This window comes from Paramisgurnus dabryanus, chromosome 2 (genome assembly GCF_030506205.2).
Source record: "Paramisgurnus dabryanus chromosome 2, PD_genome_1.1, whole genome shotgun sequence".
NCBI lineage: Eukaryota > Metazoa > Chordata > Actinopteri > Cypriniformes > Cobitidae > Paramisgurnus > Paramisgurnus dabryanus.
This window is the reverse complement of record NC_133338.1, coordinates 53,249,709-53,273,590: the sequence shown is the minus strand read 5'-3', so window position 1 is coordinate 53,273,590 and position 23,882 is coordinate 53,249,709. Positions and strand designations below refer to the sequence as shown.

The window sequence follows — 23,882 nt, the reverse complement described above, 5'->3', positions numbered from 1 at the left end:
AAAAGAGAATCACGCTCAGTTGCCAACGTCCCTTACGAACCAGAAAGGACGACTTACATTTTGCAAAAAATCCAAAACAGATTGTGAGGAATCAATGATCTGTTAGCGTTAAAAGCCTTCAGTAGGGTATCTTCGCTTCGAGCTCTTGCTTTGGGTGTGAATGGATCGTTCGCTGACGATACTATTTCTCAAACTGGAGGGGAGATTCTCAGACAGAGCTTCCAGTTTGCAGGAACATGCCATCCCTGTTTGCCACGGAGGGGTTTAGGGAAGTGAGAACTTTTTGAATGAGTGCCATGTCTGTACCAGTCTTATTTGAGGCCCGCGACTGCCAGCTGGTGGCTAAGTGCGCCCGTGCTGTGAGCTGATGCCAAAACCAGTTGGCACAATGAAGCTTGGGTGAGAACAGCGTGATGGCAAAATACACGCTATGATGTCAGTCATCACCACCTTCAGTACATCTGTCTGCCCATTTTCATATACACTACCAGTCTCATTTTGGACTGGTGCTATTTAAAAAATTTTTAGAACAGTACCCATCAATAAGAAGACTTAATAAAGCACCATAAATGTGACATGAGTCAAAAGTCTTTTAAAATTTGTGTAGATCTCAGTATTTTATAAACCGAACAAATGCAGTGCATTCTTGGATGTACTGAAGGCCGCCATGTTTGCTGTGGACATTCTGAGGACACATCTGGTGCAGGACAAATAAATAAAAAAATGAGTAAAATAATTAACTTTTAAGTTTTGCAAAGAAATTAATATGTAAACAAAAGTTACACATTTATATTTGTTATACAGTTATATTTGTCCATAAAACTAAGAAACAAATTATGTCAACGTTTAACAAAAAGTGCAAACATTTATACTTCAGGAATATTTTAAAACTAATAAAAAAAAAACAAGATTGTTAGTGTATATTTGTACTTATTCTTAGCATATTACCAAAATAACTGTACGCTAATTGATTCTTTTCTACATTTCTATTATCCTCATAAGTCATTACTGATGTATTTTGTCTCTTGTTCAAGCAATGTTAATATAGTCATCAATATTTTACCTTTATGAGCACGAGCACGCCTATATTAAAAGAAAAAAAGTCAAATCCGCATGTCAGGATTTCAGGCTCATAAATCCAAACGACAAGGACCGTAAACTAAAGGTTCCGCTTTTGTTTAGTTTCCACACGGACTGTTGTACACGGCGCACCGTGCACCCGGCTTAACTGTTGTAAGTAGGACGCGGTTTATTAAACATTTCTTTTAGTTTAAATCAGTACATTTGATTGACAGTAGTGGAAAATGTCATGAATTACTTCATTTTACACCTTCCTCAAACCGGGTGTTATTTGAAGTATGAGAATGACGTAAAAAGTGTTTTATTAGCCCTCGTGTCCTGTTTAAATACTGTCATGTTTCAAAGACTGTGTTTCACAGGTCAAACTGATGTTCTCATGTGATTATGTGTGTTGTCAATCACAATTGCAAAAAGACAGATTTTAAAAGAAGGTTTATGAACATTATGTAAACATCGTCATGTATGGGTTCAGTTTGATCACTGTAAACTTACATTGCACAACGATTAACTGAACCTTTAAATTGACAGCAGTACAGTAATCAGAAACATGACACGTGTCTGAAAAATAATGGATTTATTGTGAATGCGTTATTTATGAATGCCTTATAAAGTTATAAACAGTCCCTCAGGTCAGACAGACCACAAATTTTGGATTTTTTCAAGGAAACGTGTTATCAAGTTCATAAAATGAGTAAAGGGAATGTATAAAATCAGTACTACTCAGGTTTGCACAAGCAGAATGACCAGTGAATTAAATCACATTCACTATAGATAGACCATGGGTCTTCAACAGGGGGTTCAGGGCCCCTTTGGGGTCCAGTATTATTGATTGAGTCCAATAAGTATATTTGTAAAAATGTATATATAAACATGCAGGGCCATCATGCACCAATTTTTTTTAAGGGGGCACAGTGTGCACACACAGCTACCTCTCATACTGTCACAGTCATCATAATTATGTCAATTAAATATCAAAACCTTATTCTTATAGACTACACAGAGATAAAAGGAAAAACATTTATGATTGATTTTATTGCTATTTTTCGCATGAATGAATAATTTGTGCACTCGACAGTCACTCACTTCTGTGATTGGCTGTAATAATCAATACTGCAAAAAGCAGTGAATAAAAAGAAACCTTTGATGCTGTGTAAGCAGATCTAAATGTAATGTTTTAATCAACCTTATTTATTTAATTGCATTAAATGACTATCATTTTTTAAATCAAGCCTATAATCTTATTGGTAAGACCTTTTATAAGAGGTTGTATTAGTAAACATTGGTAAATGCATTAACTAACATGAACAAAGAGTTAACAATATAATATATTAATATACATTTTAATCATAAAGATATTCATGTTAGTTCATGGTGCATTAATTTAAATTATTGTTAACAGTTACGTATACAACACTCGATTTTATAAATGTATTAGAAATGCCCAAATTAACGTGAAGAAATTTTAATAAATGCTGTAGAAATATTGATCATTGTTAGTTCATTTCAGCAAATACATTAATTAATTGTTAACAAATATAACCATATTTTAAGTCTCACTAAAATATTTATATAAAACTATTATAGGAACGCATTTTTGCATTATATTTGACTCTAAATGGTGAATCTGGATATAACTTTGAACTATCATCTTTGTACAGTTAATCCACGACGCCAATGATGGCGCCAGAACTGTTGCGTCTGTATAATTCATTAATAATTCATTGCAACAGTAAATGTCTCAGAAAAGTTAAGAATCCAATGAAACAAAGTAACAGATAAAAAGATGCTTCATTGATTTTGAGGTTGCATGGAATCCGTATCAATGTGCATGATGCCTCTGTAAGCATATATATGTATTTTTTGAAAGGAAAAAGAAGAAATTAGGCATCCAACAAAAAAACATTAATAGGCTTATAATAAAAATAATAAAAAACTTGATTAAAATCTATTATTTTATGTAGTATGTTATGTACTAAGTATATGTATACAAATAATATCTTACTTTTCTTTTACCTTATTTTTAACAACAATATGGGGTGGTTTCCGGGACAGGGCTTATCCTAGTCCCAGACTAAAATGCATGTATGAGCTACTTAATGACCAGGGTTTCCTGCAGAATTTTTTTTAGTTAAGGTGGTAGTGTTGTGCAGGTGGGCGGGCAGGGGGCGTGGCAATCAAAGGGGCGGGTCGTACGCGTCATGATGAAAATATTTTTATTTAAAACACTCAAATAAAACTCAATTTTGAAGAAACTTTGACAGAAAATGAACACATACTAGATTATTATTGAATTAAATGTTTTATCAAGAGGCTAGTTATCCTCCAGACATTGACGGACCATGTCTTTTTCTCATTTCGGCCATGTGGCGCGTGCCCGCTCGCAGTGTGAAGCGCATCCACGCTATTCTCCGAGATGCACTTGACGGCCTTTTGTGCAGCGAATTTTTTTTTTGGACAACCTTGTTAAGGTGGTAGGGTATCCCAGCTTAGGTGGGGATACTGAAAAGTGCTGCGGGAAACACTGAATTACTCCGTGTCGCATCGTGCCACATAACCACCTTGGGTGTGCATTATTTCCTTATAATTCAATGGCCCATCATCAATTATTCCTTACATATTATTATAAAGCCAAAGAGTCTTAGAGTCTTGCATTTTGTTGTATGGGGCTGCACGATTTGTAATATGCGATAACTTGCTAAATAATGCGTTGTGATAATGCTTTAAGTTAATAAAAATCTATTTAAATTATATTATAAAATGGTTATTTTCAGTCCTTGTTCCTGATTGGTCAGTTGGTGTGTTTTATTAATGATAAAACACAGCTATGACTGCTTCACCCAATGATTCGGTGTATCATTGCATAGCACCATTAGCAGTGTAAATATATATGTGAAGCCTTCTGTTACTGTATATTACATACAGTATATTAAAAACTACATAAAGTATATTAAATCTAAATATTCATATTTCCTTTTTTGTGTGTTTCCAGTTTAGACTTCAAAGTCAGATGATAAAGTTTGCAGACTTCTCCTGTGCAGTCACATGTCATGCTGTCTGTACGCACAGCTTATGTCTGTCGCCGGGCTTCACCGGGATGGTCTCGTTGTAGGTTTGGCCGAAGTCCTCTGAAGTGGCTCTTGGGAAATATAGAACAGAGAGTGCTTGCATCATCCAGCTTAAAAATCACTCCAGCTCCTGTTTTCTCCAAAGCTCCTACATATGGAAACAACGTGGCCATTATAGATCACAGCGGGAGCCACACCTACCGCTCCCTGTACAAAAATGGCAAAAGCCTGGCGGGACGTATTACTGAAACCCTCGCCTGTCAAACAGGAGACCTGCAGGGTAAGCGTGTCGCATTCCTGTGTGGCAATGATGCATCTTACACGGTGGCGCAGTGGGCGTCCTGGATGTGTGGTGGCATTGCCGTGCCGCTCTACCGGAAGCATCCTCCGGCGGAGCTGGAATATGTCATTACGGACTCCCAGAGCTCACTGCTGATAGCCGGGCAACCTTTTACAGACTCCCTGCAGCCTTTGGCACAAAAACTAGGACTGCCCTGTCTGGAGCTTCCTGCCACATCCAGCTTAGATTCTCTACAATCCGAGGACACATCCACGCTGCCTGAGGAGAACATCTCAGACTGGGCGGAGAGGCCTGCCATGCTAATCTACACCAGCGGCACCACGGGAAGACCGAAGGGCGTGCTGCACACCCACAACAGCTTGCAGGCCATGGTGAATGAGTAACAAGTTCATGTTGATAAGAAGCTTCAGTTTTTTCTTTTATTTATGAATTATTAATGTAGATGCAGTCCACTGCAGACATGCTTTCTGCCATTTGTTGACACCTTACACATTTCTTGGGATGACTCCGTGTTTACAGAGGGAAATATTGGATAAGCACTGGCTTGGTGAGGATGTAGCCTTAATCACAAAATTCCCATAATGCAACACAAAAAACAGGAGCATCAAAGCTCCCTATATTCCCTTATAGGAAATCATGTGACCTTTTTTGAAGCTCTCCAACCGAAATCGCACGAGTACACAAAATGTTTCACAAAATGTAGTTTTAAGAGTATTTTAGGTAAGATTTATACTAACGCCGAGCACATCCTAATTTAATAAAGTGGAAAGATTATTTTTACAGTGTATAAGAACAAGTTTTACATTGGCACTTATTGTGTGCCACTTATTTTATTCAGCACATGTTAAAATCAATTGTAAAATAAGGTTGTTGTGGAGTATTTGCAGTTTTCTTCAAAATATGATCAACAGGAGCAGTTTTAACTTTAGGAACTATACGCTCATTCTGGCGTAATAATCAAGGACTTTGCTGTACCATGGCTGCAGCAGGCACAATGATATTATGCAGCACCTGAAAATAGTCCCCTTGGTAATTTTCAATAGCACTGTGTAAGTAACATCAGTATAGTCCTAGCCATATCGGCCTAGAAAATCGCAGTTTTAAATAGAAAAAATATTGAAACTCTTTGCTTATTTTTGAGCACGATGCTAATGGTCTAATCAGATTCCATGGATTATGCTAAGCTATGCTAAAAGTGTTATCACCAGACCTGGAGATCAGCTGAATGGATTCCAAAACGGTAAAAATAAAATGTTTAACTCTAGGGGAGCTGGAAAATGAGCCTATTTCCAAAAAAGTGTATTGTCCCTTTAAAGGTCCACTCTATAGATTTTAGCAGCATCTAGTGTTAAGATATTGAATTGCAACCAACTGCTCATAGTGTTCACACCAGATGAGAATAAAGCATTATGCGTGAGTGATTTACATGTTAAGTCAATGCAAAGACGCGATTGAGCCAGGCGGCGCAAGCGAAGCGGCGCGAATGACACGATTCGTGCAAATTGACCATTTTGGCCCAATAGCAGCGTGAGATGAAAAAACTGGACTTTGGCGCATATACATGCCGTGTTAACCAATCAGGAGCTTGCTTTAGCAGTGACGTGATTACGGCGTAGCAAGCGGAGGCAGAAATACAAAACAACAATGGAGGACAAAATAATTGTCGCTTACACATCTTCGTACATTTATAGAAACCGGAATAAAAAGGATCTTGCTTGAAAGAAAGTGAGTGGGCGGTCGGAAAATCTGTTAAGTTTAAAAAAAAAACGCTCTTTACTCAATTTGAGCTATATACGATATATACATATTGAGACTACAAGCTAGCTACGCATCTGAATTTCACGCGTGAATGAAGCGAGTTTACTCAAAATGTTCAACCGTCCAACAATGCGCAAGTAGCATGTTTTATTTGCTTTATTCGCATCTGGTGTGAACGCACAGTTATGCTGAGTCCCAATTCGCATACTATCCGTCCTAAATAGTATTCGAAACTAGAATTAGTACGTCCCAAATCATATTATGTTGAAATGAGTATCCCAAAGATACCCGTATGGTCTACTATTTCCGGCTATAATTCGAAGTGCAGATCAAAGCACACTATAATGGCTAATATTGCCCACAACCCATTGCGTGCGGGAGGGAGAAGTTTAACCACACTGACCCTCTTTCTTATTTGTAGTAATACTGTGGCTGTACAAATGTTAACTTTATTAGTCCAACGAAAGAAACATGGTTACTACACTTTTGCTATAATAAAAGCATGGTTAATTTTCTTCTGGGTATTTTTGAGTTATATACGTAAGTATAAAATTAAGTATAAAATACGTTAAACAATAGTTATACTATAAACTTTAAATATTTTGACTTTAAAATGAGTAGCTTTTGTTACACACATTGCACATGAACGTCAGAACCAGCCGCCTCACAAACGACCTGCGCTTGGTTCTAATGACGCTCTACTTCACTTCTCAACATTGTAAAATGTATTGTGAAAAAAATAAACAATGAGAAAAACAGATTGGAATAGTAAATAAAATAAAATTGGACATAAGTTATCAGAATAAATGAAATATTGTTAACAGTCGTGGTGTGCGTAACTAGGCAACCAAGTTTTCGTTCACGTTGCATGACGTCATCGAAGTATGTCCCAGAACGTGCATACTCTTTTGCTACACACTCAAAAGTATGTATGTTTTTCTCACAAAAACAGTACATACTTTTAGGTCATAGTATAAGTAGGCGAATTGGGACTCAGCATTAGTCTATAGCTCACCCCTACCTTGTGAAACGCATAGATAAACTACGGTAGCCGCCACATGACAAACATCTCATCGTCTGAGACAACATAGTGACAAAACACGCTAAATGGAGCAGTTTGTCCGTTTAGGGCTACTGTAGAAAAAAGGTCTTTATACACCACTGACAATATAGTTCTGTATATTTTATTGCATTTCTGTCGAGAGATCCTTCTAAAAGTTACACAATGCACCTTTAAGATGGCTAGACGTTATCTGTATATAATTTATCACAACAACCCTTCATCATTGATAACTCAAGCTGTAAAGAACTGATAAAAACACTTAAATCAGTATATTTGGTTGTTAGATGTAAATGTGTGGGTGTTTGAGAAGACACATGTCGACCTAATTTAGGGCTGTGATTGTGACCGCATGCATAAGCCGTGCTCCATGCAGTGAATAATGATGTTCACGACCGCTCGTGACTGTTTGAACTGCTCAACACACTTAAGTCAAACAATATTGCACATTGTTGATTTGAACACGTTCAAAGCTTTGTCCTGTTTCTGATCACCCAGCGTCTCATCATGTTCCTCTCATGCATCGAATGTGTGATCATCAGCACTACTGAAAGCACACGTATATGGGACACCAAGGTCAGAATTAATGGGAGGTGAAGAAAATGTCCCTGTTGTGAATATTGTCTGTCTTATTTAAATGCTGGTGTAGACACTTTGACAGTCACTGTATGCAGCATCTACGTTCTAGCTGAGGAGTTGAATCAGTTGTGAATGTTTTGCAGAATGAAACAAAACCTCAAGCGTTTGGTTTAAATGTATAACTAAAATATCTATATCAAGTTCTGCGTATGTTGTCTTGTAGGTCCAGGGTTTGGTCTCAGAGTGGGCGTGGAGCCGAGATGATGTCATCCTGCACACGCTGCCTCTCCATCACGTACACGGCATCGTAAACAAGCTGATGTGCCCACTGTGGACAGGTGCCACCTGCATCATGCTGCCAGAGTTTCAGCCTCAGAAAGTGAGTTTACCCACCAACATCTGACTTTAGTATAGATGTTTCATCAGACACACGCGCATAGTCACTTTACACTTCTGGACTGAACTTTACTTCTGGTCTCTGTTTGTTTAATGGTCTGGTTAGTGGCTCAACTGAACTCTGGAGCAAATACCTTGTGGAAAATAACAAATGTTTTGGTTTCCTAAAGACAAAGGGAGACGGAGAACATGAATCAAGGGAAGTTTGGCAGCCGACCTGTAGTTAAAGGGACACTCCACTTTTTTTGAAAATAGGCTCGTTTTCCAGCTCCCCTAGAGTTAAACATTAGATTTTTGCCGTTTGTAAATCCATTCAGCTGATCTCCGGGTCTGGCGCTACCACTTTTAGCATAGCTTAGCATAATCCATTGAATCTGATTAGACCATTAGCATCGCACTTAAAATGATATTATGCAGTGCTCGAAAATAGTCCCCTGATATTGAAAGTAACCAAGGGGACTATTTTCAGGCGATGCGTAATATCATTGAGACTGCTGCAGCCATGTTACGGCAGCAAAGTCCTTGATTATTACGCCAGAATGAGAGTATAGTTCCTAACCATATCTGACTAGAAAATAGCAACTTTTAATTTTCTGTCGGTCTTAGTACACGATGTAACTACAGAAGAGTTAAGTTTTAAATAGGAAAAATATCGAAAATCTTTGGTCATTTTAAGTGCGATGCTAATGGTCTAATCAGATTCAATGGATTATGCTAAGCTATGCTAAAAGTGCTAGTGCCAGACCAGGAGATCAGCTGAATGGATTCCAAAATGGTAAAAATGTGGAGTGTCCCTTTTAAGAGCACCCATTACATTGCTAAAATGACGCTTTTTTGTGTATTTACCAGAATACAATGTGTTTGCATGATTTATGGTTAAAAAACACTTATTTTCCACCTACCTTACATTATTGTTGCTCCTCTATGCCCTGCCTCCCTGAAACGTGTTGATTTTGTACAAAGCTCATAGTTTTGAAAAGTGCAGTGTCTTCCGATTTGTCAGCTACCTTGTACATTGTGATTGGCCTGAATATGTCAGCCGGAAACGTGGCGCTCCTTCTATATATATACATGTTTATACATTTCAAAATGTCTGTATATTTGTTGTTAGTGTTGCTTCTCTCATCACATTCAGTTTAGACTGTAATCTCAGAGCTCAAATTCAATTTGATTTGTTTTGTAATGATGAATTCTGATGATACTAATGCATTCTTCTATAAAACTATTTGTTATATGAGCTGTAAGGTCGTCTTTTTTAAAATTCTTTGCAAGGTGTGACTACACTTCCAAATGGATGAACTGATGTAATTCCTTTGGGTGGAGTAAATAATCTAATGAGTGCTTTACGGGTAGTCACATCACATGCCTTCCTGGTATCGCTGTTTGTATTATGTGAAATTTATGAGTTTGTTTGGTTAATATATGAGTTCACAGATACTATAAGTAATACTGTAAGTGTTCAGGACCGGTCAAAAGTTTGGAAACACTTGAATGAAATGTTTCTCATGATCTTGAAAATCTTTTAATGTGAAGGTATTTGTTTAAATTAATAAGACCAAACGTATTAATTTATTTAATTAAAAAATACATTTTTTATTTTCTTTTTAAATATTTTTGAAATGCAGCCAAAAGTAGCCCAGAATAGATGTAAATGCCTTCAATAATAAGTTCGAACCTCAAGAAGATTCTTTATAAAAAGTTTTTGAAAACTCTAGGCCATGGGTCTTCCACAGGGAGTCTGGGGCCTTCAAATATTTTTTTTTATTCAAAATATATTTATTTATTCAGGGGGATATAATGAAACTAATTGGCTAATAATAAAAATGTTATTAAATGAAAAAAATAGGTTTTTAAAATATATTCAGTAAATTTTGTGTTTTACTTTATCACTTATGTTAACAGTATGTGACTGTATATATAAAAAAATTTTTTTTGAATATCCTTGAAACGTAAACATCAGTGTCCCCGGTCCTCCTCTCTATCCATTAAGGGGCCTTGGCCTAAAAAGGCCTCTGTAGCGCTGTTTGCAATTTTGCATTGTTGTAAAGCAGTTTTACAGTAAATTTATATAAGTCCATCATAAATAAGTCTTAAAGGGATAGTTCAGTCCAGAATGAAAATCATCCTAAATAACATGTCATTCCAAACCCTGAAAACCTGGAGGCTTGTGACTGTCTCGTACACTGATATTCAACCACAACTATTCAAGCACAGAAAAGAAAGACATCGCCAAAAAAGTTCAATCTTATTATTGTGAAGCAACGAGAACACTTTTGGGTGTAAGAAACACTAAACGAATGGGCTCTATCATACACCCGGCACAATGCAGCGCAATGCGCGACGCAAGTGTCTTTTGCTAGTTTTAACCTGCCGCAATTTTCATTTTAACATTTAGCACCACGTTGTTTAAACAGCAAATGCATTTGCCCCCACTTTTGCGCCCATGGGCGTTCTGGTCTGAAAACAAGGTGTGTTCAGGTGCATAGTTTGCTCGTTGCTATTTTGAGGCAACTAAAATAGACTATGCCATTGACCAACAAAAACCTGTGGATATGGTGAGATGAGAAACATTAAATAATGCTTTTTAAAAATCCTATGGCGCTGTCCGGGTGCTGAAACGCTTCGGCTCTCAGCGCGCTTGTAAATTCTTTCTCTTCTTTGTATTTTTAGAGTACAAACCTTTTCTTGCATATTTGCTAATTATTTTATGAGATTACATTGATTATGTAGGATATCAATACATGTATAGCAATTAAAAGCCTGCTATTTGTACTTCTATGACTTAAAGAAAACGTCTTTTAAAGGTTTTAATCCCAAAAATTAAAATTTCAATAAAAATGAAAACAACTAATTTTTTTAACATTATTCCATTAACTGGGGGTCTTCTTCCTCCGCTTAGGTTTTCAGTTTACAAAGTCCGTCATCTAAATGGGGATTAGACATAGCACCAGCGCAACTGGCTTTTAAGAGGGAAGAGTGATAAGACTCTCATTGGTTTATTGCACGTTACGCCCAAAACACACCCATTACCAAAATGAACAACCCTTTTCGACCGTGCGCTCGGCGGACAAACCATTTTTCCCATTGTTAAATTAGCAAAAGTGGCATCGGACGCGCCCATTTAGACCATGCGCCATGCGCTTTAGACAATGCGCTAAGATTGTTAAAATAGGACCCAATGACTTTATTCAACAATTAATTTTTATCCAAATTAGCTTGGCAACTACGTCAGAGGCCGCGGCATGACCTCGTTGTATGCTCATGAACGCGCCATGGATAAAAAACACATTGTTGAATAAAGTTGTTTAGTCAAATATATGATTGAATTTGGACTTAAAGGTGCAGTGTGTAATTTTTAAAAGGATCTCTTGACAGAAATGCAAAATAACATTCAAAACAATATAATCAGGGGTTTATAAAGACCTTTCATAATGAACCGTTATGCGTTTATTACCTTCGAATAAGACATTTTAACTACATACACAGAGGGTCCCCTAACATGGAAGTCACCATTTTGGGCCGCCATGAAGCCCTTAAGGGACAACATTTTTTACTAAGTTGTCTCCAACGATGACATGTTTGTCTGGTGGTGGCTATCATTGCTTCTCTTTGTGTTTCAAAAGCGAGGGGTGAGTAGTGGACTGAACCGTTGTTTGCAATTCGCAACCTCACCACTAGATGCCGCTAAAATTTACACACTGCACCTTTAATGAAGATCTTTTTGTGAATTGGACCTCACCTTTTGCTGCCGAGACTTACACAAGGGTTTCAGTCCTTGTACACTTGTGTTAATGATGCGACAATAAAAGTACATTGAACGGAATTGAACGGCGATTAAGAAAATGATTTTTGCAGCGTAGGAGGGGACGGCCCATTACAGTAAATGTGTTTCTCATTTGAATTTATTGTCTGTGGTAATCCACGGATGCAGTACTTAGACCCTTGGTTGTAAATAAGTCATGTGTTTGTTCCCTTGTGCAATGTGTGAAACTTTCTAAGTCGGGTTTGTGGGAGTCAGGCATCAGTGAGCCGGGTATCCGTCGGGTCCCATGAGAAAGAGGTACTGAGACCTGCACAATGAAGTTGTGTGTAGCTGCTGGAGCAGAGCGGCGATCGCCCTTATCGGTTACTTGTCAGAGGGACGCTCTAATTGTAGCCGTGTTGCTGTGTGCCAGGACTGCAGCCGTCAATACCGGGATGCAGAAACTGTCAGATACTGGCTCGAACCCCTGTGTGTGCGTTGTAAAAGAGAGCGGGGACTGTCACATGAAGCGTGATGCTTGCGTGATGGATTGCTCAGTGTAGCTTTGTATCTGGCCACGCCAACTCTCGGTATGGGCTTTAGAGGCGGATCAATGAATGCCGTGACGTTGAGGAATGATACCGTGCTTTGTAAAGGGAGGGGGGCGAGCCTGCGGCGGGCGAGTGTGGGGAAGGGCTTTAAGGTTCAGGAGAATTTAATGGGAGTCAAAGATCTGATTGACAAGAAAGGTCTGGAGGACGGCGTATTAAAGAGATGTTGGAGACAACTGAAAAGTTGTATTCTTTGTTTGCGCACCAGATATGACCTTGAACGTACATGTTAAAAAAACAAACACTTTCTTTGAGAGATCAAACGCTTTCTTCACCACAAGGGTTTTATTATTTACAGCATGTGGTTCAGTAATTTTTAATGAAGCAGAAAAATCGATAGTTGAACCACCATTACTTTGGCTTTGAGTGGTTTGAGCGATGAGCGCTCGGCTCGGTTCTGGTGGGAGTGTAGATGAATTTATTGTGGTGTGAATACATTAGACAGCCTGCAGTCAGAGACTGTACCATTATTAATGACACCATGTAAACACTATCCATCATAGGGCACTGTTTTATTCTACAGTACATGTGTGTTGCTTTGTATTGGACAACAAGCCTTGAATTTTTATGTGCAGAAAATATATTAAAATGTGTATTTTTAAGATAGGGCCAATCTCATTTCTCTGTCTTACCCCTTCCCCTTTGTCTTCGTCTTCCCCTTGCCCCTCGAAACCGAGTAAAGGGGAAAGAGGTAAGACAAATCGTTCGTCTAAAAAATGAGACACCACTCGATTACCGTTTGCGTCACCTTCCCTTGCCGCTAACTGGCTGCTACGTAAACAGACAAGCGTTGACAAACATAGAAGATGCCGTTGTCTCAGGTTGTGGTATCGATTGCCTCAGCGGAGCTCAACAAATAGCGCATAACTTAGCTGCTAGCTAGCGCCTTAACTAGCGATTCAAAACGAAAACATTACAATTAAAACCGCTTGAACCTTTTATTAAAAGTATCATAAAACATGAGTGTCATAATATAATCTCAATTAAACTGCAGAAAATAACGTTACTTTCATTTGTGCGACTCCTTCACAGTTCATCAATAAAACATCTTGATGTCGGCTCTCCTGAGATATTCCTACGTTAGCGTTTACTCCTCTCTTTCAAGTGTGGTCCTTATCACACTTCATTTCAAGGGCTATGTATCCCTACGCCTTGGCCCTAGCCCTTGATCAAACTGAGAATTGAGACACCACTTTGCCTCACATGAACACGCAAAACCGAGGTGAAGGGGTAAGGGGAAGGGGTAAGACAGAGAAATGAGACGCACCCTAAGTTTCCTAAGTTGCCTAGTTTCACTGAAAAAAACGATTCATTGAATTTAATCAATTTTTTTAAGGTAAGTGGTTGCAATCAATTTATTTAAGATTTATTTAACCCTACATTTAAACAAAAGTTTTATATTTTATTTTACTTTACTCATCTTTTTTGTTTAAATGTAGCTTAAATAAATTAATTGCAACCACTTACCTTAAAAAAATTGATTAAATTCAATGAATCATTTTTTTCAGTGTTCTTGGTGAACTATGGCTCTGTGTAGTAAATGGCGCTCCATCTGAAAGCAACTGATGGCCATTTACTTCTAATCATGGAACCGGCTTTACTGATGAAACGCGCATGAGAGTCGCAGGTGATTTTTTTTTTTGCACAGCCCTAATTCACACACAAATGCAAAGTGTATGCTGAAACTAGGGATGCACCGATACCACTTTTTTGGAATACGAGTACGAGTACTTGCTTTTCAGTACTTGCCGATACCGATACAGAGTAAAAAAAAAACATGATTTAAATTTACAGGTAACAGCTTTAGTCATATAATTTAACAAAAAAACAAGAGACTAGTTTTCCAGTTTGTTGTAAACTCTGCCTCTTTGGACAACACGAGGCATTAACCCCTTACACGCCGCTCAAACATAGACATTTCTCAGACCGTGGTATCGATTCCAGGTATCGGGGGACTTTTAATGAGTACTTTAGAAAATGTGGTATTGAGGCCGATACCTGATACCAGTATCGGTGCATCCCTAGCTGAAACAAAAGTTACACCAAATGTGATGACAAATGAAACAAAACCAGAGCAACTTGGGTACCAACGGAAAAAGAAGGAGGTGTTGAGATGAGAGATGGGCTTTTGATGATGAAAGAAGTGCCACACACTGTGTGTGTGTGTGTGTGTGTGTGTGTGTGTGTGCGCGTGCGTGCGTGTGCGTGTGTGCGTGCGTGTGTGTGTGTGTGTATTGGTGGGTGGGTGGGGGGTTGATTTAGAGAGTGCGAGACACAAGGAATGATAAGAGCGTGGAGGTAGTGAAGCAGGAAATAATGAAATGGAAAGAGAGAGAGAGGGGCGAGCGGGCGGGCAAGCGAATGGGGGGTGATGTGCACCTCCCAGGAGGGACAGAACCAAGGAGAATCTGTCGTTCACCTTCAATTAATTCACACGTTTCTCCCACTGCGTTCTAAAGGTGCAGCCAGGCGTGGCGCCCGACTGTGTGTGTGTGCGTGTTTGTGTGTGACAGAATAAGAAAGAATTGTTACATTGTATCTTTAATGCATTTATTTTTGATGATCATGCACCTCTAGTTCGCATGTGCTTGTGAAATGAGAGTTGGTGTGTAGTTTATACCGGTATTGATTTGTGTTGCCTGCATGAGAAGTGTGTTTATATCGGCTGTTATAGCGCTTGTCTAAATGCATTTGCTTCTGTCTGTGTGCAAGTGTGAGGGAGATGAAAGAAAAACACTTTTTCTTATAACTTTTGTAAGCATGAATTCATCATACAACGTTCTGCTTTGTTTTTTGTGTGTTTGTGCGGTATATTGATATAGAAAGAGTACAAGCTAAATCTAGTGCTGCATCTTAGATGCTTTATTTGTATTGCCCGTGGCCTTCCCATAATGCACTTTGACAAGTAAAATAACAAAATCCAAAATGGCAGATGATACAAAACAACAAGTACTTTATAAGCATACTGTTCATATAACAAGATATATTGGGACACTTTTACACAGTTGAAAGTGTCACAATTTACCCTAAATTCAACACAAAAATGTGTATAGTTCCCCCTACTTCACCTTTTTGCAGTACTTCACCCTAAATGTGTGTGCGTCATGTACAGTTATGTTTTCTCGCATTGTTCCTTTTCGAGTCACCTGCACCTCAATTATATTAGGATGCTGCCTATGAAGGGTTCATAACAGATGTTTAGTATGTAGTGTACAGAACTGTCCTTGATGACAGGTCTGTATCAGCTGGTGTGCGTGTGTGCGTGTGTGCGTGCGTGCGTGTGCTGTCCTTCACTATGCTTCACTCAACACATTTATCAAAGTAGAGTAACATTGTGTCCTGCGCGGGGAGTCTTCGTCCTGACCTCAATAGTCTCCCTGCAGGGATTGTGAACTGTGTTTCTCTTCTGTTGTGCATCACACTGACCTTTACAAATCTTTACGGTCTTTTCTTTTATTAACTTTATTTCTGCAGTTTAGATCCACTTCTCTCAAAAACCTAGTGTCACTAGCTCCGTTTCCATTAACCTTTAAATTGCGCAAACTGAATTGCAAATTGAAAATACGGCCAATGTAAACATGTCAATTTAGCAAAAACTCCCATATATCACAAAACAGTTTTTATGCTTGCATGAGGTTGTTTTTCAGGCAATTTGGAAAAGGTTTTCGCAAAAACTTTAAAGGAAAACTGCTTATTTAACCTTTCAGGTCACCTTATGTACGTAAGCCGCAAACTGAACTGTTTTAAGAACTCTTTTGTGCCAGTATCTATTAGCCTGCTGAATGTGGAGAAATGACACATTTTAATTTTGTGATGTTGTTATGTGAATGCCTTTTATATGCATAGTGTTGTCAGATTCTTTTTAATATTTCTTTTTTAATGTATTGTGTGTATCAGGTGTTTGTAAGAGTCTACCCCAAATGTCCCCACTAGGGACAATAAAGTATATTTCATTTTCAGTAATGATTATTTGAGGATGACGTGGTACATACTAGAACCTCTCAGAAACACCTCAATACGTGTCTAGTATAAGAGGCTTTCCTTAACTGTAAAAAAAAAAAATCTGTAGATATTACTGGCAGCTGGTTGTCAGTAACATACTGTAGATTTTACATTTATTATATTTTTGGGCAACAGTTTGTTAAATGAACTTTATCTTCAACAGGAAGTTACTGGCAACCAGTAAAAAAAAGTTTTTTTGCGGCATGCCTATAATGTTTGGATAACACTCCATCCTACATCTCTTTTAATTTGAAATAATGTACTATTAATGTATTTATTATGTAGCCGCTCCTATAAGGGGGTTTCCTTGCATTAATGTTTGGATGATACGTCTCCTTCGGTTAAAAATAATGCCTAGTGCTGTGGATGTGATATTAGTAAACCTACCAACATTAGTAGACATGATGTTTGGAATGACCTACACCATCGTATCCATCGAATATTATCGGTTAAAGGTACAATTTGTAAGATATTTGCAGTAAAATATAGAAAAACTACTGGACCAGTGTTATATATTTTGTCCAGCTGATTACTATCAATATCTCTAATGTTTTCAACTTGAAAATTGCCATTCTAAACAGTGACACGGGGCAGTGCAGTCGCCTGTCAATGAAGTTAATATCCATGTTACCCTTTGTTACCGCCTTTACTGACGTAAAAACCACATGACAACAGTGTCGTGGACAGATGCGGAAGTAACAGCGTCTGTCGGGCCACTCACTTGTTTATGGTAAGTTTGTTCATCTGAACACTTAATTCTTTGCTGCGTTAACACACCATCGTATTGGACTAATACTGTAACATCTATGACTAAAAATTTCATTTTAACATTTACATGAAACCTTACATAATGAAATAAAATGATGTCATCAAACACAACTTTTATAAAACTTGATTACTTTACCTCATCTGGTAACATGATTTCTCGCTCCCGTCTGATTGATAGCCATCAGCGGTTGAGTTAAAGAAAACAAATCCCATCATTCCACAGCCTGAAAGATTTATTGGTTTGCTGATTTTATTAGCTGATATGACCTTGTCGCAGAAACATCAGCATATATGTGGCGGCGATTTGCCACCGAATAATATAATTTAAGAGGTATTTAGGCCAATCACATCATACAGATTAGCTGGCCAATCAGGTACACAGCGCTTTTCAGATCGATAAGTTTTGTACAGAATCAGAGCGTTTGAGGAAAGCAGTATACCTGGAGCTACAAAAATGTACGGTATGTGGAAAATAATGTTTTTTAACAATAAAACACGCAAACACATTGTATTATACCAAATACACAATATAACCTTGTGGTTTTTTTTTTTTTTTGAAATAGGTGCTCTTTAAGCAAATAATATTTGGTTTTCCACACAGTAAGATTAGCAATGCTAGCTGTAAAAATTAATGAAAATATTTTTAATGAGTTAGCGAGTAGTGTTGTTTATAAATGTTGTTGTTTCAGGTTTGGGAGCATCTGATTGGTTCGAGATCTTCAGCAGTGAATGTGTTTATGGCAGTTCCCACTATTTACTCCAAACTCATTGAATACTACGACCAACATTTTACTCAACCCCGCGTCCAGGACTTCATCAGGGCTGTGTGCAAAGAGAGAATACGGTATCGTCCTTTATATCAGTCTCTCTCTCTCTCACACACTTTCTGTATCTCTCTCTGTCTAGATCTCTCAGTAATGTATCCAGAGTCCTGATTTATTCAAGTCAGGCCTCTTAATCTTCATTTATCTCAACATGGGTTCTGTCTACTGTACCTTTGGGTCAAAATGAGATGTTTGTATAAGCAATGCATTCTGTAATTCCATTAGATGAGTGAAAGATGAAATGATAAATGAGTTTCTCTCTGACAGGCTGATGGTGTCTGGTTCTGCTGCTCTTCCTCAGCCGGTTCTGGAGCGCTGGGCGGACATCACGGGTCACGTACTGCTGGAGCGTTACGGCATGACTGAGATCGGCATGGCCCTCTCAAATCCACTTAAGGGGCCACGTATACCCGGTACTGCTTCAGTTATAATAACAATGTGTCATGAACATACTGTGTGGTCTGTATTTATAGAAATGTTTCTGGAGTTTATTGGGTAGAGTATTGTGATAGCAGTGCAAAAGTTGCTGTTTGATTTCTGTGACCTGTTTGTGAGAGGTCCTCTTCCTAAAATATATATTCATCCATATATTTTATGTAAAACGAAACATTTAAACCAGGGGTGCCCGATAGGTCAACTGCGATTGACCAATTGATTGCAAGGGCAATGCCGGTAGATCGCGCATAAGTTAACTGTGTGGCTTCACGCTTCCTCGAGCTTTGGAAAACAGAGCGTGAAATTGGTATTATAGTTATGAAACATGCAAGAATATTTAAGATCCTGCGCCTTTCTCCACAAATGTGTTTCTATAAATCTTATGCCTGCCCGCTGCAGCTCAACTTCACCGAAATTCATCAGGATGCGCTTTCTTGCCTTCATGCTTGAGCTGATTCACAAAAAAAATAAAAATATTATTCCCTGTGTAGTGTAGGATAATATCATAAAAATTCTAGACTTTTTAAGCACACTTGCTAAACTGCTTTAAATGCATATATCTTCTGTATGTGTTGATTCATACCAAAATGCTTTTTTGCATAGTTGTGTTTGACACATGAAAACGTCTCTTGTTACGGATGTAACTGTTGTTCCCTGAGAAGGGAACGAGACGCTGCGTCTCCCTTGCCATACTTCCTGCATTCCTGTAACGGCGTCTTTGGCAATATTTCAGATAGCGATATACTTCCTGGCTCCCGCGTCACCCTGTCTTTTTCATTAAGCCTCACCATTGGTTGAATTTGATATACACATTCAGACGCACTTACCCCTGGAGGCGTCCCCAAAGTGTCACCGCAGTGACGCAGTGTGAGTTCCCTCAAAAGGGAACAATGAATCTTTAAAGATAACACAATGTAACCTTGCTCTAATTTGAAATGTGTCCCCATATTTAGTCCTTGAATTTGAGGGTATTGCACCTGGAAGGTCCTTGAAAGATCCTTGAATTTGAAGTTAACTAAGGTGTGGGAACCCTGCCTTTCTCCGCCAGCGTTTTTAAAAAAGTTGCCTGCCAGCATTTTTTTTTTCCACAAAATTTTCAGAACTTTCAGAAAATGTTGTTCTATAAATATATAACGTACAACATATCAAATGAAAGAATAGACCCTCTGCTTTCAAACAAAGAAACAAATATATCATTCTATCTTCATTTGTTCACTTTTATCACCTCTCAATTAAGTAGTTTTTTTTTAAAAAATAAAAAATTTTGAGCAAAAAGTTTTAAAAATTTAATTTTTTTAAGGATTTTGTTAGAGATCAGATTCAGAGCAATGATCAAAACATACACAGAGTTTCGTATGTTTTTCATTAGTTGATGAAAACTAATTGACAAGATAACTTGTCAATGGCGGGGAAAGAGTTAAATACTCAAAAGGAACATAGTGGTGACAGCCCTTAATTTATTGTAGAAATATATGCAGTATCTTCCTAACACACCTTTGAAGTGTTATTAAAGGATTAGTCAATTTCTTAAAAAAAATCCAGATAATTTACTTACCATCATGTCATCCAAAATGTTGATGTCTTTCTTTGTTCAGTCGAGAAGAAATTATGTTTTTTGAGGAAAACATTTCAGGATTTTTCTCATTTTAAAAGACTTTAATGGACACCAACACTTTTAACAGTTTTAATGCCGTTTCAAATTGCAGTTTCAAAAGACTTTGAACAATCCCAAACAAGGCATAAGGGTCTTATCTAGCGAAACTATTGTCACTTTTGACAAGAAAAATAAAAAATATGCACTTTTAAACCACAACATCTCGTCTATCTCCAGTCCTGTGACACGCCAGCGCGACCTCACGTAATTGCGTAATGCCGTGGAAAGGTCACGTATTACATATACGAAGCACACATTTGTGGACCATTTAGAAAAATGAACTGACACAAAGACATTAATTAATATCATTCCACATACAACAACGTCTGAACAGTCCTCTTTCTTCACACTGGGGTAGTTTCGCATACGTCATCCGTGACCTCTTGACGTGATGACGTATTACGCAAGGTCGCGCTGGCACGTCACATGACCGGTGATAGACGAGAAGTTGTGGTTTAAAAGTGCATATTTTTTATTTTTCTTGCCAAAAATTACAATCGTTTCGCTAGATAAGACCCTTATGCCAAGTTTGAGATCGTTTAGAGTCCTTTGAAACTGCAATTTTAAACTGCATTTATACTGTTACGTGTTGGGGTCCATTAAAATCCATAAAAATCCTGGAATGTTTTCCTCAAAAAACATAATTTCTTCTCTACTGAACAAAGAAAGACATCAAGATTTTGGATGACATGGTGGTGAGTAAATTATCTGGATTTTTTTAAGAAAAGGGACTAATGGTGTTTTTAGTAGGTAGATCCTCCCCCATTATTTAGCCATTTTTTACCATTACAAGTTACATTTTCAGAATGAATTTTTACTATATTTATTTCACATTATTTATTAATGTACTTTTTTCCAATTTATTTGGTTTTTTCACTTGTTATTCCAAAACCAAAACTCCTTTTTTTGCTACTTTCGGACATATTATTCCGTTGCCAAACATCCGGTGCATCCCTAATAAGGAGATCTTTTTATTCCCAAACTTAAATAACTATTTTGGCATCATTTTAGATGTATAAACTCAAAAAGAAACATTTTAATTTAAATTTATTTGAACTGCGGCAACTTTTACAATAAATATTGTTTTATAGCAGCTTTGCAACTGATATACTGTATCAATACTGAATATAATGACATATGAATGCAATGAATACTGCCTTAAAACCCCAGTAAGCGAGCCAAACGGCACTAGAAAAATACAAAATAAAAGAAATTCTGGAAAGCATGTACTAGCAAATTAAACATAAACACTTAGAAATTAAACATTAATGTTTCAGTAGACCTTTACAATTGTTGTTCTGTCTTTTAGTCTCAGAAATTTTCTGGATACCTATTAGAGCCCTCTGGAGGCCCCCGGACCCCATTTTAAAAATCCCTAATTTATTCGACACTTATATCCATATCCATAGGGACTTTTAACTGAGAGAGCATTTAACATTTTGTCTAAATACACATTCCTGATATTATTGATAAAATAAATTAAATGACCCAACTTAAAAGAGAAGTGAAGTTCATCCATTTTGAACATCACAGATTAACAAAGCAGTCGATTTACTAAAGTGTCTGATGGTGCAGTGCTAAGACAAAGCATTGCTCATTCAAAAGCCTGATGGTTCATGCATTAATACTGCATACGCTCGAGAAGAGAGGAATTATTGTCTTGACTTTGTTACCATTTCTTATGCTTTGATGTTTCAGCACAGGATCTAGTTTTTGTTTTTCCTCGAATGGGTCGAGTTGTCACAGATCAAACTCTTGTTCTGAAAGTATTTTGTTTTGTTTACATGTGATTTATCTTCTGAGAAACTCTCTATGGGTCTTCTTCAGCGTCAATCAAACTACTCATGTCAACCTTCACGTCTTGCATGAATGTCAGTATCAAAGCGCCATTAGCTTGAGAGCGCACGCTTGTTTGAGGATTGTTTTGTTCGCTTTTCAACATGTATGTGAAGGCAGATTTAGCTCAGTGTGGTTTTATTAGTTCAGAGTTTGGAATTTAAAGCTCAGAGGTGATTACTAAAGCTCGACATTTTCTCCTGAGACCCATGAGATGCCAGCATGAAGCTGTCTGATTCAGAAGTAGGTTTGAATCAATCAATAAGAGTCACAGAGTTGACTTTGATCATACTGTACTAAACCCCCTCCCTAAGGAAACACCAATGAGTTATGATGCCTGTCACAGCCTGACGTAAAATAAATCATTCTAAATAAAGTTTTATTTCCTTAAAGATATTTTCATTTCAGAAGTCAAAGCCATATGTAACGTTTTATTTCTTACTGATGTTAATTATAAAATAGTTTTGGACACTGTACTGAATACAGTGTTCCAGCTGTGCTAAAATAGAAAATAATGTAACAATTATATCATAAACACATCAATTGATTACTGTATACTGTATACTAGATACAATGAAAAATAGAAATATTTAAAATGCAAACACAGTTAAACCTTTACTGATATTAATTTCTTCATGCAGTCAAACATTATTACCATTCAAGTTTGTATGACACGTATCATAATAACTAATGCTTACGTATACTTTAAAGTCCATGTAAAGTCATTTTAGAGAATTGTTTCTAAACAAACACAATGCAAAGACTGATCTATGCAGAACTGAATTGTGTAGTCACACTGTTAGGGGCCGTTCACATATTGCGTCTTTTGCTAGCTCAAGTTCGGTGCGACACTCTCGTTTTTTCAACTTTTCAGAATGCCACAAGTGCATCGCAGGTCATGTGACCAGAACCAACCAATCAGCTTCCTTACCTTTTCCATTACTTTGAAACCTCAGCAGAAAAATGGAGGAGCAGCTTATTATTGCGGTTCAACGACAGATGCCTCAGGAGCGCAGCTGCGTTTAGGCGCAACATGTGAATGGCCCTTAAAGAGTAACTAAACCCTAAACCAACTTTTTTTAGTTAATGATCGGTAAGAATGATGCTTTATTAGTGCTGTTCATTGATTTTAGTAAGTTTTTTGACATTTTGATATAAAGTGTTTCAATACTGCAGTATATGGTGTAAAAACGTCTGAGTGCTGCCCTCTTCAGGTTGAACGGTGGCTACTGCAGTTGAATTTTCCTATTGGATGTTGGGTCCAAAAAATGACTCGTGACGTAAGCAGGTTCAAGCTCACCACGCCCTTGTTACGATCTCACCACACACTTGGTACGAGCTTAGTTCGTCCCCTCTATCTCCGTTGGGATCTTCACACTTTTCTTGCATTTTTCAAATATTGCCAGTGGGCGGAGTCAGGCTCTGACCAGGGGTTTAGTTACGCTTTAAACTGTTTTTCCACATTTCTGTGTTCAGGATTATTTGGGCAGGGGTTAAATTGGTGGCTCGATGACGCACTGGAGTCACCGAGCATGGCCCCGCCCCTATCACAATCGCGAGCATCCATTCAGGTTGTAGCGGTATTTGAAAGTTAAGCCAGAAAGCAGAAAATCTTGCCTGTTTTTTTACATTTTGATAACTTATTTTATTTACTTTGTTTTTTAAATCATTCACATTTAGCTGGGTGGTTAACTCCCCACCAGCGTTTTTTTTTTAAGTTGTCTGCCAGTAGCAGCATTTTTTATGATTTTCACAAACGTTTAATGGCTTC

General features: G+C 37.8%; 1 protein-coding gene across 1 annotated transcript in view; it reads left to right on the top strand.

Annotated features, from left to right (window-relative positions):
• Positions 1-1,171: 1,171 nt before the first annotated feature.
• The window catches only part of acsf3 (acyl-CoA synthetase family member 3), a 69,290-nt gene continuing 46,579 nt past the window's right edge, over positions 1,172-23,882 (top strand). The window contains exons 1-5 of the mRNA XM_065261707.2: positions 1,172-1,233; positions 4,070-4,817; positions 8,067-8,222; positions 18,052-18,206; positions 18,454-18,599. Of these exons, the coding sequence (XP_065117779.1) occupies positions 4,128-4,817; positions 8,067-8,222; positions 18,052-18,206; positions 18,454-18,599 (1,147 nt within the window). The 5' untranslated portion in view covers positions 1,172-1,233; positions 4,070-4,127. The remainder of the gene's footprint in view (positions 1,234-4,069; positions 4,818-8,066; positions 8,223-18,051; positions 18,207-18,453; positions 18,600-23,882) is intronic.